We start from the raw sequence: 18,199 nt of genomic DNA, 5'->3' as shown, positions 1-18,199 counted from the left end.
CATATCTCCCATCACATCTTCTATTCAGAAGACACAACTGAGCCGGATTTCATAAAAAATTCTAGCTTGGGCAAAACCAGGAGGGAGCTGAACTTGAATGTGTAGAGAGGATCGCTATTTGCACAAGAGCAAGGTTTTTTAATCAGCCAGAGCTCACTACTGGTGAGCTTAGCCAGCAATGGCCTGCAGATTAGGCTCCGCTTACCAATGATCCTACTGTGCAGACAACCAAACCATGCAAGGCAACCCATTAGACAGGCTTGATGGGCAAAAGTCACCTACACTGAGCTGTTTATCTGACTCACTGTCACTTTATACCACACACACACCTCCCCAAGTGCAAGATTAAAGCAATCAATATGCATAACAATAAATTCTTCCAAAATGGATTTTTAATTTTCCAGAAACCTAATGAGCATCTGCTTTGCCACTTGCTTGCTGGATCAAAACATACAATCATCAGGAAAAAACAGTTGAGGAGAATCTTAATAGCCAGAGGGCTGCATGTGCTTATGAGTAACACTAATTACTTCTGCATTATATTGTGTCTCCAGCTGAGCGTGCATGTGGGTACAACATGATTGGCCTGAATGATACAGATTCAGCAGTGCAACAACATCTAAGGTAAAACTGCCACTATATATGTTGGACTTCGATGTGTAATATGCACTCTTTTAGGTATACAAATGAGAAAAAAAATCCATGTGCAGCAAAAACAAGACTTTGTACATGTGGTTGTGTCCATGAACATGCGTCCACTGTACACAATTTCGATGTTTCACTCCGTCTCACCTTCTTGTCGGGCAGGTTGAACAGAAACTCCCGGTCAAAGCGTCCAGGCCTCCTGAGTGCCGGGTCGATAGAGTCAAGTCTGTTTGTAGCACCAATGACCACTATCTCCCCACGACTGTCCAAGCCGTCCATCAAGGCCAACAGAGTGGACACAATAGAACTGGACAGAGGGAAGGAGGTGGTGGGACAGAATGTAACACATGCTTATTTAGGACTCAGCTATACCTAATCTTGCACCCAAAATTATGGCAAATACAAAAACTGCCTGTCTTTATTGCAAAATCTATTTTGACTGTATATAATAGTATTGCAAGGACATACTGCATGACCACACATACACACATAGTAGGAGTAAGTATACATGCAGACAAGAGCCTACTTTTTGAGACTGAGACAATATTGGCAAGACTCGAGTCAATTACTGACCCAGTAAATAAGGCCTTATCTCTGCAAATAGTACACACACCTGGTCTATCAAAAACGTATATTGAACAAAACAGTGTGGGGCAAAAATATCAACCTTTCCATGTTGAGCTCCATGCAAGTATTTACCCAATATGGTAAAAACTCAAGCATACACACATTTCATGTTTGGAATAAACCTTGGTCCAGAATTGTAATGTTACATCTCACAGTCACAAATATTAAATTTTCTAGATGGCAATCACTTCAACAAGGATCGACTGCAAGCTGTGTTTGCACAATAGGATACTTTTTCACTCGACAGTTCATATTGAAATGGTCTAAATCAGAAAGGAAATTGTTATGACTGTTATGATTTCCATGGCTATGGCTGCTTAATGCCAAATAAACCAACAAAAAAAAAAAATCAAGTGCCACTGATGTGAAGCACCCCAATCCAGATCCAGCCAATTTCATCCTAAATCAAAGCTGCAGTTCCAGAAAATCTGCGCCACCTAATGACGGGGGAAAGTAACAGCAGCAACAGTTTAGAGCTGCAGATGCAGACATGCGCAAAAGTAAAAGCAGTCACAATTTTCACACTTTCACCACTGCCTGTGATACAGTTTTTGATTTTTTTTTTTTTATAGCTGCTAATTTTGTGTGCATGTAAGAAGAAAAATAAAAGATGAATGCATGGCTTAGAGTTGGAGTTTCTGAGCAACTTACTAGCCAATTCCATGAGGTGCTCAACAATTCTGTCATTTCCAATTTGATGATTACAGACGTATGACACAAAACTACTACTACTGATTATAAGTACATATTGACACTGGACTATGTTGGAAGTACTGGCATGTTTCAAGAACAAACATCTGTACAGAATAGTCGCACCTTCTTTGACATGAGGGTTACAACCACATTAGCCTTACCTGTGTATCTGGTCTTGCCTGCTGGAGCGAACAGGGGCCAAACCATCAATCTCATCAAAGAAAATAATGGATGGCCTCATTAGGTACGCCTGATCAGAAGCATACACAAGACCAAAACCAAAACATTATGCTCAGTCAAAAAAAGATATTAAAGCTGGCTGGGTTCAGTTTACTTAAATACAAGAAGTACATTTTCTCAACAAAGCGAAAGTTTTAAAAGTTTTCTATTGTGAAGTCAATTCAGGTCAAGTGACTGAACCTATGGTTACAGGGATATGGTCCAAAAATTGACTCCGACCTCACCGGTGTGCTGCCTAGGTGTCTCACCTGGTCAAAGAGCAGGCGTAGCTGGCGTTCTGATTCACCAACCCACTTGCTGAGGCAGTCGGCTCCTTTCCTCATGAAGAAAGAAACCTTCCTGTCTCCGTGGCTACACTCATTGGCAAGCGCCCGTGCTACCAGGGTCTTTCCTGTCCCTGGAGGGCCATAGAACAAACACCCTCTAAAAAGGAAGGGAGAGGAAATGGAAACAGTTTATTTGATAATGGCCACTTTTTAAACACATACATATATCTCCATTGTCTTGTATCTATAAACCAAAACAAAAAAAGTCATCATTAAAGTGGACAGCATATCTGTGATTGGATTTTAATAGTTTTAATTTTCCATCAAACTGCAACAAAATTAAAAACCAAATAAAGTCACTCTCTTGAAATAAACTGTTACATGTTAGTTCTTCTCACCTGGGAGGCTGAATCTTAAACCTCTCAAAGATCTCAGGGTAAAGCAGTGGGAACACCACCATCTCCTTTAGTGACTGAATGTGATTGCTGAGACCACCCACGCTGTCAAATCTCACCTACGGGAGAAAACACATTTTTAACATTCACCAATGAAAATTGAAGATCTTTTGAAAGATCTTAAGTAGGAAGCCTCTCTGTATGGCTACAAAATTAATTGTTAAGTATAATTAAAGATCTCAGTTCAGTGACTTTCATTACTTTTTCGCTGCTCATAAAAGCTTGAACCCAGTTTTAAGACTAAAATTGTGTCGCTTTCAGCTTTTTGGTATATATTAGTGTTTCCACTCACTGAGCTATCGAGGTTCATGGGATCCACATCAGCCAAGCTGGCACCCACTTTCACACGATCACGCAGCACCCCACTAGCCAGGTCTTCGGCAGTCAAGTTCATGGGCAAACATCTGTGAAAAAATATAATTGATATAAGGGATAACATTCTGGGAGTACAGATATTTAGCCACACACAAGGGTAGCACAATGGCCCTTGCTACAGCCCTTGTACTGATGTTAATAGTCCCAGATCTCAAATATTTTATAGTTCCATTTAAAAAAACAAAACAAAACAAAAAAAACTATAACTGAAAAGTGCTTCGATCAAAGCAAAAGTCAAACGGAGGAAAATGAAAGGAAGACAAAAAGGTAAAAGAATGAAAGCAGCAGCCGTCACCTGTTCCTGGCACGGGTCATGCTCTTGCTTTTTCTCCGCTCAAACCGCTCTTCATCAGAAGACGAGGTGGTGTCACTGCTGTGAATGGCATGTTTCTTCACTCTGGAGAAGTGTGACAATCTAGCTTCAGTGGCATACCATTACACAGTCACATTCCTTAAACAGCAGAGACCAATGGAAGTGTAAAAACGTTTTTATAGCCACAGCTCCGAGTTCATTAGTCATGGTAGTGAAAATGCTGTTTGAGAGTCACACATTGTGAAGCATTTAGCATCAGATTGGAGTGGGATTTTTCCCAAATTTCTACCAACCTTATATGGCTTCTTCTTGCTGGGGATCTGTGGGTGTCAAAAAGTGAGGGGTTGCTCTGCTTCCTGTTCACAGGCTCTGAGGAAGCAAACACAAAGCAACTGGTTGTCATGCACCAAGCCTCTAAAAATAGTTTCAAACGTGATTAAACAGAGAAAATCATTAAACAAACTAACACAGCTAAACAAAACGTATATACAAAAGGTTTGATTAAAACAAAAAAATCAGCAATTACCAATAGGTGGTGCCTCATATCTCTGCACCGTCTTTCGCTGCCTTAGGTTGTACGGTCTGTCATTTTCCTCCCCTGCCTCTTCTACTTCATCCCCTTCATCATCTTCATCGTCATCCTCTGCATCCTCCTCCTCTTCTTCACCGTGAGAATCTGAAAGTCAGAAGTGCAGTTTTCATCTCAACTTCAGATAAGAACACTACCAAATTTGAGCCTTTAAAATAGCCACCCAAAGCACACCAAGTAATCAACTCAAGATATTTACGTTTTGATGAATTCAGTTAAAAGATTAGTTTTCATGATCTCTCTCTCCCTCTCAAAAGTAAGTGTGATTCATAAGTATAACATTAGTAGGAAACTAACCTTCCGTCCCTTCCTCTTCTTCCTCCTCCTGCTCAGTTTTGCTCATGACTTTGTGGTGTGTAGGCATGCTGAAAGTGCTCCTGCGCATGGATTTCCTCCGCTTCACCCGGGAATACATGTCCATGTTTTCCTAGAAAACAAGGCCTTTACATTATCGCTTATATTCACATAAGATCACCAGGCAGTGGTACTGCACTTTTCTAGCTCTGGGTTGTGTGTTGCAGCATGGTCACACTCACCTCCTCAGTGTCTCCAGTCCACATGCGAAGTCGCTCCACCTCACGGTTCTGCCTGATGCTGCTGATGTTGTCCATCTCTTGAAGGACAGCCTCAGCAGTGCTGCACACATACACAGGGGTAAACAATTCTTGTCTCACAGAGGTACATGATCTATAGTGTAGTTTTGGACAGGGACATTTTTATATTATATATAAATATTGCCTGTTTACTCCAAAGCATGGGATCTGAAAATAAAGAATGACTGTAGTGGTAAAGTACTAATTTCATATCCATATCAAGTGAAAAAAAGTATGCTCTGACCAACCCAGTCATTTTCACTACTTGTTTCTCTTTATTGCAAAGAAAGGTGTCAGTAGTGTGACTGCTAGCTACCTGTTGACCAGCTGGTCAAACAGCAGGCTCTGATTGAGGTGTTCAAATTGGCTCTTCTTCACCCGGCAGCTCCTCTTCAGCTCCACATGGCCATTCATGTGAGAGTGATCTCCCCCTCCGCTCTCCTCATTCCTGTGACTCATATGGGCTGCGACAGCAACAGAAATGTGATTAGGTTCAAGTTCTTTAATTGTATTCCTCCAAAATGCAATGTTCAATGTATGGCTTAAAAAAAAATAATAACTGCATTACCGTGGCCATTTTGCATTATGCGAGAGGACAACCTAGAAATAACACAACAAAGTGAAAATATGGATGGATATCTGCACAGAAGACTACAATTAATCACACATAATACTATTTGAGTGCTCATGTTTAAGTTTTTCTTTTTACTGTTTATCTGATTACAATACATGATATGAGAATAATGAGATCTCACTCCGTGACAGCAAATAGCCGTCTAGACTAACTCTGGCTTTTTTTAACTTTTTCTTCATACAGACAAATAAACTAAATGATTTTAATACAAAAGTGTCTTAGGAAAACATTATACTTAGGCCAAAGACAATGTAGTAATGTACTAGTCTATCATTGTGCTGCACAACATTGTGCACTGTTTCTTTCATTCAGAGATACTCATGGTGAGTAAAACAGCCAGCAGCTAACCTGGTGCGGTAGGTGGGAATGTCCCAGCTGACCCTCTGGCCCTTAGTCTGAGGGGACGGGGAGGTATCACTGGAGCTTGGCTCGGAGGCGGTCTGCCGCCGTGTGCGCTTGGAAGGGGGAGCCAACCTCGGACTGCTGGGACTGCTCACGTCACTACTGGGTTCCTTCTGTTGAACAAACAAACATCACACCAATTTAGGAAGAGGGAGAGAATGCAAGAATGACTAACAATCAAAAACAAGCAAGCAACAGAAAAAGTGGATGCCTGATACAATGACAGCCTTTCACAAATATTTGCATGAAATATTCACCCTGTCAATCATTGTATAAAGCCAGAATATTAAGCAAATACAAATTACAAAGTACAAATCAAATCCACGACAACATGAAAGACTTCAAGGACAGCAGAAAGCAAGACCTCTGAATGGCAAAACCAGACAGTGTGTTATAATGAGACAAGACACCTTGTACCCAATTCCTCAATGTATTCTCCGAATCACAACAGAGCAGCAACCAGACATATGCCCTTGATGCTCACGCCCTTCACAGCTTAACTTCCCTGCTGATACAAGAGTGTATCTCACTGTTGTCATAGGCAACTGTCTGCAATGCCTGCAGAGGGGTTTGTCTGACTGGCTGGATAGATAGATAGATGCAGACAGACTGGAAAGTGCAAGATATACTAGCATTGAACACATGTACAGTTATGGCCTGATGGGTGCATCTTGAAAGCATTCCTCATTCAACTAATTTTCCAGACATTGTCACATAATGATGGTCAGTTTTAGCAACAGGTTTTTGACAGCAAGGTCTACACGCAGTAAACTGAGCAAATTGGTTGGGAGTTTAGTGTACAAAAGACAATCTGAATTCCTTGGAAATAACACTGTGAAAACTGTATGGTTTATCACTCTAATGCCTTTTAATCACAGATCGCATTATCATGTGTCATCACTTAGCCTGGCTTGCAAATCCACACGGTTGGACATAAGCCAGGAATGACTTGAATTTCTTGAACCACAATTCAACAAAAGTATAAACCCTCGCCAAACAGCCCATTAAAACTCAAAACTGCTAATGACCATCACTAAATTATCCGATCGGTGAATAATATTGTTCGTCTGTGTTAAGTGCTGCAATAATCGTAAATAATGCGGAGACACAGAACCTCTTGCCTTGCATAATCTCAATGTTTACATTTTGAGACAAAGACTGTCAGACAGCTTGTAGGTCAGACGCTCAGAGTAAAAACTAAAGCTATTCATTAAGAGTACATTTCGAATAAGTAGAAAGGTATCATTCGGTATAACGTTATATTATTGCGTTTAAAACACTTATTGTAAAACATGCCATTTAGGGATCTTTGGGGCATTTACACTAGAAAGTTCACCAAGTTCAGACTTGCTAAATACAGGACTTGAGCCAGCCAACTGTTTTGAACCTGGGACTCCCTTCCCCCACTGTAAGCTAGCTGTCGGGCTAGCTATACCCAACAAGCTAGCTTAACTCAAGCTTTCTCTTCACATTTGAGAAAATAATGACGCTAATACGTCCAGGACGGGGACATGAAGTAATGCTAATAGCCCCATGTCAAAACCCCAGTTGTCTTTATTTGGAAGGCTAATTTATGGAGATAATGGTGAAACAAGTCAGCCGGGTAAAATTGCCAAACACAAAGGGAACTCAACTTGGGGCTAGCCAGGAGTTAACATCGCTAGCTTGTAATTTGACAGCTGAACAATACATCCAGTGCAAACGACACGCTTCTGAATCGCTGTATTCAAGTCTTTTATTGTGTATCTGCGTGACTGAGCGAGTGTCAAGTTCAATACAGCTCGTACTTTGCGGTGAATAGTACATTATGTGGAGCACCTTGAGGCCACGGCTCGAGCTACCTAGCCAACTAGCAGAGCCAGCTAGCTCGCCGGCAAAGAAAAGAAACCGGCTTACATGTTCCTCAGAGTTTCGCTCGTTTCTCGACGACGACCTAGTCCTCGAGGAGATGAAGGGGCCGCTCCCCGACCGTGAGCTTTTTCTTGTGTTCACCATGTTTTTTCCTTTTGTCTACCCTTACTGAATCTCCCTGGCCGGCTCCAAACACTGCCTCAGTGAGCGCAGCATCGAGGCGCCATTTCTCGCTCTCTCGCTCTCTCTCTCTCTTTCTCTCCCTGTCTGTCTATATCTCTCTCTCCCTCTCTCTCTTTCTCTCTCTCTCTCTCTCGCTCTCTCTCTCTCTCTCAAGTGGATGTGGGTCTCTTTGGCAGGTGCATTCATTTTTGCTGACTGGACTACTACCACAAAGAACTAGTGGCCTACTTATCATATGGATACTATACAAATATCACAAAGACCATAATAATCAATAGAAATAGTTGTGTTATGTTGTTATGGGTTATAATAAACGTGCAATTGTTATTATACAGTAAGAATATTACAGTAAATGGACTGGAAATACAGAATTCCATTAAGTTAATTATAGTCACTCCACTAAGTACTACTAAAGCACAATAAGCACCTAAAGGGATATGAAAGGAATAAAGTTCAGACAAAGAAAAGAAAAATGTACACAGTGTACCCTTCAGGGGAATACCTTGTTCTAGTACCTTTGAAGAGTTTATTTTCTTGTTTTAGTGGAGAGGAATATAGTGGGCTGAGACACTGCTTTGGAAAAAAGATCACTTCTTCACAAAGTGTTTTCCAAATTGACCTTCACATATTACAATGAAGTTAACCTAAAAAAGTATGTGATTTGGATATATATATATGCTGAATATAATATGACTATCAAGCTGTCATTCTTGACTATAACCTTAATCCATGTAGATAAGTTATTGAAATAATGATGATCATTCTGCTCTCTTGCTGTTTTCAGTATTGCTCCTCTTGGTTCCCACATCTGAGAAATATGATATAATACATTTATTGAATATAATAACTGTCCGGCAGAATACACATTGTCATGTTAAAACTACAAAGATCTGTTTTTGTTATTCTGTCTCTACTGTGGGTATTTGAAACCCTTGATGATACTCATAGTATGATCAAAAGTTTCAAATACCTATGAAGTAAAAGTGACAAAACAGTAAACAAAACTGTAGTTTGCCAAGAACTGCCTGTGATCCTTTCATTTCCAGAACCCCTGTGGGATCTCCTGACCCCAGTTTGGGGACCACTGCTGAAACTCAAACCTGTGTGTGTTTTTGTCTGTGTGTTTCCTATTCTATTTCTGGCTTGACTGAAGATGCAACTGTGCTAGCCATCTGTTTCATGCTTTTCCTTCAAGCTATGTTTTTAAAAAAGCATACTCAAAACAAAATTGATTTTATTGTATATTACATTATAATAACATTATACATTATATTTGTGTGCAAGGAGGTGCTGAAGGCATTATCTGTGATCCAAGTGTAGGAAAAAATGTGTATCTCTGCCACCAAAAATGAAGACAAGATTTAAACCTTTTAGCATTTTCAAATGTAGTGTAGCTCTAATGTTTTCTGATACTGTAAAAAGTTTGTTTATTAGTAGTCTTTTTGCACCACTGTTTTGATTTTTAATCGGTTGAGAAACACATAAATGAATCTATCTATAACTAAAATTCTTTAAGTATGTATGTGAAAATACCTCAAATGTATGGCCAAATAAACGATTTATTGGGCCTTTAAATGGGCATGAGTAGACAAATCACATATTAATTTGATTATGAATTCATGCAAGTTTTATTAATTAATTGACTCATAGTGGTACTGTACACTATGAGTCAATTAATTAATAAAACTTGCATGAATTCATTTACTTGTTGTTAGAATATCTGCTCCTAGTGGTCAATAGGGGGCATAGCAATGTCTAGATAATCTGCAGCGTCCCTCGCTGGAACCTTTCACCACCTGAAAACATATCATTGGGAAAAGTTAAGGATGGACTTGTTGTGTAACACTTGTCACATCATGCACCAAATGTTTCTTTTTATTTGAGTAGAAAGTCAACATGTACAAAACATCTTACATTATACACATTATACACTACATTATTCGATTTTGAATCCAAACTAAATCAAAACAAAACAAAAGAAAATAAAAGAAAAGCCCAAGAGACTGTGTGTAGCAGAGAACCAGGGGGTTTACAATACAGTTGACAGTCTTTTACCTGAAGTCTGATCTATATGGGTTGATAAACTCAATCCATCCTTTCCAACATGTATCAAATATATCTTTCTTGAGTCTCAAAGCAAATGTTATTTTTTCTATAACAAAAATGTCATGCATCACATTAAACCAGTCTGCTGCACCAAATGTTTCAATAAGAAGAATACAGGAAATGTATATTTGTACTAAAAGCTAATGATGAGTCATTTCTGAATATTTGGAGGCCACTCATGGACTATGTCCATGTAGAAAGTGTTCATTTATTGTCAAGGGGTCTTTCTTTCTTGATCTGGACACACTGACTTGGACTAAGGTCAAAGAAACAAGATAAAAGATAAAACAGTTTGAGGGGGGTGTATTTTTTACTGCAAAGTAATTAGGAATGATATCATATATCATAATAGCCTAATTGTTGTCATTATATCCCTTATGTATGAGTATGTGAATGGCAGATAGATAGATAGATAGATAGATAGATAGATAGATAGATAGATGTGGATGCAGACTTCGTAGTATCGTCCCTGTGTGTATCAGGTGAGTTTCCCATGCCATTTAATACAGTATCAGTTTCATTTGGAGGAGGGTATGCTGAGCTCAGCAGCACAGTTTCGTTACGACAAAAGGAGTCGATTTACGGCCCTGTTACGTCACACATATTGCTCAGCAGAAGGGACGCAGTCCAGAAACTTATGGCTGCAGATGTGTAGCCCGGGATTAACCGACAAAACACGGACTGGTAAATCAGTATTTGACCTTAACCTTAATACGCGCATGCAAACCAGCATCTAGTGTGTGTATATGTGTGTGTATAATCCATGTTGTTATTATGCACAGGTCGCATGTCGTCGGCTCTGCGCGAGTCCATGGCTCTCTGACGCCCACTTACATAATTAACGATAACGCTACAGGCTGCTTGGTTGTTTATCGATAAGATTATAGAGCTTCACAAAAAACGGGCATTTTTAGCAATTTGACACGCGAAAATATACACGCGAGTGCCAGTGAATACATTTACATAATAAACCGTTTAGCTAGTAAAGGTTGCTTCTAATTATACCAAACTTGCCTTTAAAGGTGACAGGCCCCATGACGTTTGTTGTGTCCACTTGTTTGTCATTTTTCTTAGATGGAAAACACAGAACGTCATGAAAGAGATTGACACCGTGGTGGGTGAGAAAAATGAAAATTGGTAAGCCACAACAAATTGGTTGCGAGTTATTCTTCCTTAAAATCTCTTATATTTAAATGGAACTATTGAATGTAAGAGCTCCCATAACTTCTATGGTCCTTCAGTTATGACTCAACATTTTTCCTGAAAGAAACAAGCAATACAACTCAAGCACTGGATTGTAGGTTAGTATAATGTGTGAAGCATCTAGAATGAGACATCAATTTGGTTTGGACAGTATTGTGTCAAGGAGAGCACTTTCTTTTCTTGAGGTATCTTGTGACCGCAGGCTGAAGTCAATTAGACATACAATGACTGAACTGCACACTTGTCTATTTCTGAACGGGTTGTCAGTGGAGAAAATGAAGAGGAGGCTCCAATGAGGCGTAGTTTCTCGGTGGAAGACCTCCTTGATGAGGTGGAGAAGATCTGTTACGATGCCTCGGGGACATCAAAGGTCAGCAACAAATTCACACCACTAAATCTGCAGGGCCTCTGCAGATGTGCATGTTGCAGCTGACACAGGAAAACGTCCTCATGTCCACAGACACCCTTTGAGATTATTGCCAGTTTTACATGTAATTGACTTTGCATAAATACATTCATAAACTTATAGCCTAATAATGAATGATTAATTACGTAAAATACCCACATACTGTAATCATGCAATATGGTAAGCATATACAGACAATATGTATGTAATAAATAGAAAATGAGTGGAAAGTCGTTTTTCTGTAGCAGCAGGGCAATACATTGAGATGACATTTATGTGTGCTCACAAACCCACTAATGTTAACAGTAACATCTATATTCACCACAGTTCAGCACAAACAGGGATCATTTTTGTGACCTTCATTCCAGGTGGAGATGGTGGTGAGGCTGTGGAAGGATGGCTTCACTGTTAACGACGAGGAGTTTCGCAGCTACTCCATACCAGAGAATCAAGACTTCCTGGATGCCATCAAAAGGGGGTGAGTGGAATTGGCCAAACAAGAATTTTACAGGTGTGTAGAGTAGGATTTGACAATCTTAAAGCACAAAAGGACCATAATAACTTCAGCTCTGATAGGGTTGTTGATTAATATCAGTGGCTTAACAATTACTTCAACAAGATTTCTGGCTTTTAATAACTCACCCTCTGGCCTAAAACAACCTAATATGCTCCTCTCACATTGTCGCGCGGTTAAAGATGGGGTACAGCGTTTGTACGATGGTCAGATATTGCAACGCATATTATTCTCCAGCCGATCAAAAGCAAATGACAAAGCAGTGTTATTATTATTGTTTTATTTTTTATATAGTATTATATCACTAGATGTTTCTGTTGGCTCTGGATTGTAATGAGAAAATGTGACTTGTGTCCATGACAAACCACTGAAACCTGTATCAGTGAATTACTGATACTATTTCTGAAGTTAATAAAAAGATTAATCATAGTATACCCCTGTTGTATTAGAGATGTGCGTATGACGCAGGTTTAATGAATGTGTGTATGACTCAATCATATGAGACTGCTGGTAGTTTAGGGCTGAAACTAACAATTTTTTTCATTATCATTTAATGATTTGGTCTATAAAACATCAGAAAACTGTGAAAAATGCCCATCACAATATCCTAGAGCACAAGCTGACGTCATCAAACGACCAATACCCTGATCATTGATCAAAAGCCACCAAATATTCAATTAACTATAATGCAAGGCAAAGAAAGGTAGCAAGTTATCACATTTGAGAAGCTGGAACCAGCAAGTGTTTGGCATTTTAAACGATGAATCGATTATCAAAATAGTAATTTTATTTCGATCGACTACTTGATTAATTGACTAAACGTCGCAGCCCTACGCAGGTTAATACTGCATTGATGCCTTTCAAAGAGACTGCGGTGTAGTTCCACGGACATCACTGCAGAGCTGCAGAACTGCATTACATAAATACCAAATAAAGTAGAGTTTCTGTTCTCTCTGCATGCTTTCTCTTTCTCAACTTGTGCACTCTCTCTCTCTCTCTTACTTAGACAGAACTAGTACTACATTGTTTAAATGTCAGTAACATAAAATGAAATTCGTAAAAGCCAGAATATATACATGAAAGATGTATATACTGAATACATGCAGTGTATAAAGAGAGCTGAACCCTATTTTCAACTCATATGCAACATAATGTCTGTCTTTGGTTCAATCTTACAGTCAAACCCCATCAGTCCCCTGAGGGGAATTAGCTGTAAAGACGTCCCTCCTACAGACCAGAATCAGGCGACACAAGATAGATAAAGCATATTGCTCATTAGTGCTCATTTGTCATATTGATTGATCTGACTAGACTCCGAGCCCGGTCTTTAATTTGTCTCAGGGAGCTTCCGGCAGAGTGGGAGAGCAGAGCAGAAGAGGAGGAGCTGGAGATCAGTGTGGAGGATCTGACGGAGGAAAATTACGTTCCCAAGAAAAGAGCTTTTCACCCCTTCAGCGGCCGAGGATACCGACTCGGCAGGTCAGAGATTGTCGTTGTTATAATATTACCATATTAAACTTAACTTTTAGACTATATTGATACATTATTTTACCTCTTTAAAAATAATTGTTTTGCATATGAACATCTAATAATTGTCATAAATAATCAATAATATACTTGTTGAGTTGGAATCATTGTTTTCATGTGAAGTGTCTTCCTCAAATCTCAAGTTCCAAGATGTTATACTACTCTACACCACTAGGTGTCCTTCTAAATCCAAGTATCAAAAAAAAACACCAGAAAATCTGACCAAGCAGACAGTCAGCCTGATGAGCCTCCACATATTTATCACCACTGTATGAATACTAAAATGTCCAGAGAGTCCAAAAAATATTTTGTGTGAGATTCTGTCTGCCTACACCTAGCAGTAATCAATTAGAAAAACACACAGTGCATATGCTGCATGTACTTTCAAGTGGTCCTGAATCTGTCATTTATTTCCTGTCCATTCCCAGTGTTGCACCCAGAGTAGTGGCCAGGTCACCATCTGTGCACGAGGATGGAGAATCTCCTCCTATTCCCATGGTAACACTAGACCACGCCCTTCCTGTTACCTCCCTGCAGATCTGGTTGGCCGACGGCAGGAGATTGGTGCAGAGGTTTAACCTATCGCATCGGTGTGTATCGCAATGTCAAGGCCAGAGCACGTCTGAGCTTGACCTCATCAAAATAATATCTACACATTAAAGACAGACTCATATTCGTGTGGAAGGAATATCTTGACTCTTTCTACCGCTTACTGTACTGTCTGTAAATCCTCTAATCTCAAGCATTGCAGGAAAGAAGTAGTTCAAGGGATGACAAAAAAGATTTTTGTTTGTACTAGCTTGGGAGGTGGTGAGGGGGGTTTGTTTAAGGATTACGTAATGCTTTGTTCTAGTCTGCTGGAATTGAAGGCATGGTGCATGTTGTATCCCCTAGCCACAGCGCATGGGGCTGCAGAAAACATAATCTGAGATGTAGCAACGGAGTGGATCTATAAAATCCCCAGAGAGGGATTGCGTAACTCGTATGCAGCATTTATATAACAGGGTTAGTAGCTAAAGGATGGAGAGGACTGAACCCCTCCAACCTTCAGCTGGTGTGTGAGGAGTAGGACTGCCATACGATCACTTGTATATGCTAGGCCGTGATTAATAATAGATTATGTTACTAGTATAGTGCTCCGGAGAGAAATCATGTGTCACAAGAGAGAGTAGAGTGTTTGGCCGGTAACGCTACTGAAAAGGAACAGACACAAGGAGCAGTTCTGCCGCTGCCTTTCTTTATGATGTGTTTTATTTTAACCTTCTGTCCTGATCTTTCTGTCATTCTTTTCCAGGATTACTGACGTTCAAGATTTCGTGGCGCGCTCCCAGAGGAGCTGCCCACCTTTTGTCCTGACGACGTCACTTCCTTTCCGGGAGCTCAACAACAAGGAATTAAGTCTAGAAGAAGCAGATTTGGCCAATGCTGTCATTGTCCAGAGACCCCTGAACACACAGGCTCCGTTTGGACACTCCTGACTAAAAGGGCTCCGCCGTAATTCACACGACACGCCACTTATCCCTTCACTGACACCTCTCCATGACCCTGATTGCAGTCTCAAGGCCGCCTATAACTTTTAATCTTTCTTTATTCTGAAGTTTGTGCTGCATTTGATTGTTAATTCCTTCTACAATATATTAATCTCTTGTGTGGGATTATCTTCAGTCTAATGGAGATATTGTCAGTTAGACATCTTCACCATCATAGGTGCTGCTGAGGTGCTGTTGTCAATGCTTACTTTGTCTCCTTCCTCTGGAGGACAGTGTTTACCTGCCAACAGGTCTCCCTAAACCCCCAAACTCAAAAAAAATGAAAACACTGTCAAGGCAAACCAACTGTGTCGCCCGTGCAGATGGTCAACCATGTGTGTCCATCTGTTGGTCTCCCGCATGTAGCCCTCCCTCCTTCCCTCACACACACTCACAATACCACCACCAGCACCGCCAACCAACTCTCTAAAGTCTTCCCAAACTGTGATCACCAGTTTTTCTGCACTATTTACACTAAGGAATAAGGGGATTGTATCTCTAAGTTTACAATTATATTTTAAGGAACATGTGATGTTTTGTTTGCTTGTTATTTAAGTTGGCCTGTCTGTTTAGGTCTATCCGTTTTGCCATTTTGTTTGCGTTTTTTGTTTATATTTGCCTTTGTTTGGGGGGGGGGGGGGGGGGGGGGGGGGTTCAGAATGTAAAATGTATTGTTTTATTTGACGGCATCTTTTAAAGACATATCACAAATCAAGGCACAATAAAAACTCCTGCTCAAAGTTCTGCATATTGTCATGTTTTCGAAGCTGTGACGCTTTGACAATTCCGATCCATATTAATACTGCCCAGGTGTGAAGACTGCTGACAGAAATATGTGATCATTAAGGCATCCATCAACATGGTGATTATGGCGTGACACCAAGCGGCACCTTATTTCATGTTGTAATGCAACATCTGTGCTGTCATTACAGGTTGAACTGGGGATTTAGATTAAAGTGGCAGGGAGGGGCTACTCATGTCAAAGAAGTCCCAATTGGAGGAATGATGACTTCACAGTGTCATCTATACAAAGATATTGTATGGAAAGCATGTATCTGATGGTATGAAGTGTAACTACAGTGATCATTGTGTGTAATTGTGGTCACTGGATTGTAGAAAATCTACTACAATACTCAAAAAGGAAAAAATAAATCTCATTGAGATGGGGTTAAGTAGAAGGTATTTTTTTCCCTCTTAAATGAGGCATCTTGTGTTCATGTGCAAGGACATGTATGAGCTTTTACAGGAGTGTGCGCTTACTGCTCAATCTCCAAGCTTTCTGCTTGGCCTCGGGAAGAAGGCGAACACCATTATCCATCTTCAATATTTAAAGCAGTGGGAAGAAGGGGGGGGTGCAGAACAGGAGAGGGTGAGTATTTGCTCATGGCTGAGGAAGAAGAGATGGCAACCTCCGGGCGGTCAAGGTCAGGGGAAGAAAGGCAGCAGCAGAGATGTATTGAACATCATAATCCCCTCTGAAGAATTAACTTTCTCTGAGGCCATGTGGCACATTTTGGGATTTGGACTTGAATGTGCACACTGTATGCATCACTTGGTTGGGGGGGGGGGTCTGGCTAAAGAGTAAAAGAGAGCACATTTCCTTTGTGCTACATATTTAATAAGGCTAAGCATGCAGGGAATTACTTTCCCTTTAACTCCCACATTTCCTTTCAGAATGACCCTTCTGCTCGTGCAGCAGCCAGTCTTTCATTTTGCACATTCCTCTTCACGCATTATCAGAAACATACCCCTTCTAATGCAGGTCATATGCCAGACTTTTCTGCAGCGGTGCCTTTTTCATTGCCAATAGTGTGGTTTTGGTAGAGGGGTTTGCATGCTTGGAATTCATGGAGAGGCCTGGGTTCAACAGCTGAGGGCTCCGTGACATGTTTGTTGTCATGCTCTGAGGGGCACTGAAAGAGCTGCTTATGAAAGTATGTCAAATACTGAAACAAGGGGTCTATAAAAAAGAGCATTACAAGTATATGTAGAACTGTATTTCATTCCCAAACCAGACAAATGCTTACTTTGCTTTCCAACCTAAAAAGAACAATTTACACAATGTATTGTATTTTAAAGAATCATTTTATTTCATAGAACTAAGGCAAGATAAAGGTCTAGCTAAAGGGCACTTCACCAGTTTTACATGAGGTTCAGCCTACTGGTCATGAAGACATGCCTCAGCCTGTGAATCAGATGTTTAATGTCTTCTGTGGCTCTGGAGGGAACTTTCTGAACTTTCTTTGAAAAAAAATATTCTATACTATACTATAATGTCATCAGGGTCATCTGGGCTTGGGCTTGAAAGTTAAGATTTTGGACATTTTCGAAGCAGGGGCAGTCTAAAGGCACGCGCCAAAAATAATCGGTATGTATTAGCGAAACGTTTTGTTTTAGAGGCCTGGTGACGTAGAGACTACTTGCTTGGCTAGTTCTGGGGATTGTACATAATTTAATTCTATAAAGATTTTATTGAAGGAGAACAAAAAGCTAGCTCAGTTGCTAACTGGACAGTAAGTCACACAGTTTATTCAAGAGACAGTGGAGCTACCAATTACTTATAACTGTCCGCAAACCATCCCTCTGTTGTGGAGCAGTTTATACTCCATTAATGCAGCTATTAAGCCAGAATAGCTTTCTCCATTTCAGACTGTACACCTCTCAGTGGATGCCTTAAGATGGCTTGCTATTGGTTAAGGGCTCTAATACATGGGTCAGAGTTCACCAAAGTTTAACTCGATGTGACAATTTTTTCACACCGATTTGCTTCGGCACCAGGCTTTAATGAAAGACGGTATCCATGGGTGCATTATGGGAAATGTAGGATCCAGTGTTTTTGTAGCTTAACCCATTTCAGGGACTAAAATTCTAGCAATCTCTGCCTCTGTCGCCTTTTTAAAAAGTCAGTTTCTTGTGAGTCCCTGGACTTTATGAGGGCAACAATAAATCATTGGAGTACCCCTTTAAGTTGGCCCACTACACACAGAGAGTCCATGCCTTATATTGTAATGTTCAATTTTACATGTAAGCTAACACATATTTAATAGC

At 40.3% G+C, this 18,199-nt stretch overlaps 2 protein-coding genes across 3 annotated transcripts in view; one reads left to right on the top strand and one right to left on the bottom strand.

Annotated features, from left to right (window-relative positions):
• Nucleotides 1-7,835, bottom strand: part of atad2b (ATPase family AAA domain containing 2B) — a 58,629-nt gene extending 50,794 nt beyond the window's left edge. Inside the window, exons 1-14 of the mRNA XM_070925629.1 lie at nucleotides 7,729-7,835; nucleotides 5,779-5,945; nucleotides 5,365-5,396; nucleotides 5,113-5,260; nucleotides 4,740-4,839; nucleotides 4,501-4,630; nucleotides 4,141-4,290; nucleotides 3,908-3,983; nucleotides 3,597-3,698; nucleotides 3,219-3,330; nucleotides 2,870-2,985; nucleotides 2,454-2,628; nucleotides 2,127-2,215; nucleotides 793-952 (exon numbers count right to left, since the gene is read on the bottom strand). Coding sequence (XP_070781730.1) covers nucleotides 793-952; nucleotides 2,127-2,215; nucleotides 2,454-2,628; nucleotides 2,870-2,985; nucleotides 3,219-3,330; nucleotides 3,597-3,698; nucleotides 3,908-3,983; nucleotides 4,141-4,290; nucleotides 4,501-4,630; nucleotides 4,740-4,839; nucleotides 5,113-5,260; nucleotides 5,365-5,396; nucleotides 5,779-5,945; nucleotides 7,729-7,827 — 1,656 coding nt within the window. The 5' untranslated portion in view covers nucleotides 7,828-7,835. The remainder of the gene's footprint in view (nucleotides 1-792; nucleotides 953-2,126; nucleotides 2,216-2,453; nucleotides 2,629-2,869; nucleotides 2,986-3,218; nucleotides 3,331-3,596; nucleotides 3,699-3,907; nucleotides 3,984-4,140; nucleotides 4,291-4,500; nucleotides 4,631-4,739; nucleotides 4,840-5,112; nucleotides 5,261-5,364; nucleotides 5,397-5,778; nucleotides 5,946-7,728) is intronic.
• A 2,714-nt stretch (nucleotides 7,836-10,549) lies between these two features.
• On the top strand, nucleotides 10,550-15,746 carry ubxn2a (UBX domain protein 2A). Of its 2 annotated transcripts, XM_070925404.1 has the most exons (8): nucleotides 10,550-10,656; nucleotides 11,047-11,109; nucleotides 11,214-11,273; nucleotides 11,443-11,545; nucleotides 11,950-12,059; nucleotides 13,437-13,574; nucleotides 14,051-14,212; nucleotides 14,917-15,746. In XM_070925404.1, exons 2-8 carry the CDS (start codon nucleotides 11,066-11,068, stop codon nucleotides 15,098-15,100), a joined length of 801 nt encoding a protein of 266 aa, XP_070781505.1. In that variant the 5' UTR covers nucleotides 10,550-10,656; nucleotides 11,047-11,065; the 3' UTR covers nucleotides 15,101-15,746. The 2 variants fall into 2 exon arrangements, with proteins under 2 accessions (XP_070781505.1, XP_070781506.1); XM_070925405.1 differs by lacking the exon at nucleotides 11,214-11,273.
• Nucleotides 15,747-18,199: the final 2,453 nt, after the last annotated feature.

Source organism: Enoplosus armatus, chromosome 19, assembly GCF_043641665.1.
Source record: "Enoplosus armatus isolate fEnoArm2 chromosome 19, fEnoArm2.hap1, whole genome shotgun sequence".
NCBI lineage: Eukaryota > Metazoa > Chordata > Actinopteri > Centrarchiformes > Enoplosidae > Enoplosus > Enoplosus armatus.
The sequence above is the reverse complement of the archived record's forward strand: the minus strand, read 5'-3'. Positions and strand labels throughout refer to the sequence as shown.

Coding starts and splice junctions, on each gene's coding strand:
- ubxn2a (XM_070925404.1), top strand. CDS start 11,066: ATGAAAGAGATTGACACCGTGGTGGGTGAGAAAAATGAAAATTG. Junction 11,274..11,442: donor ACTCAAGCACTGGATTGTAG/GTTAGTATAATG, acceptor ACGGGTTGTCAG/TGGAGAAAATGAAGAGGAGG. Junction 11,546..11,949: donor ATGCCTCGGGGACATCAAAG/GTCAGCAACAAA, acceptor CCTTCATTCCAG/GTGGAGATGGTGGTGAGGCT.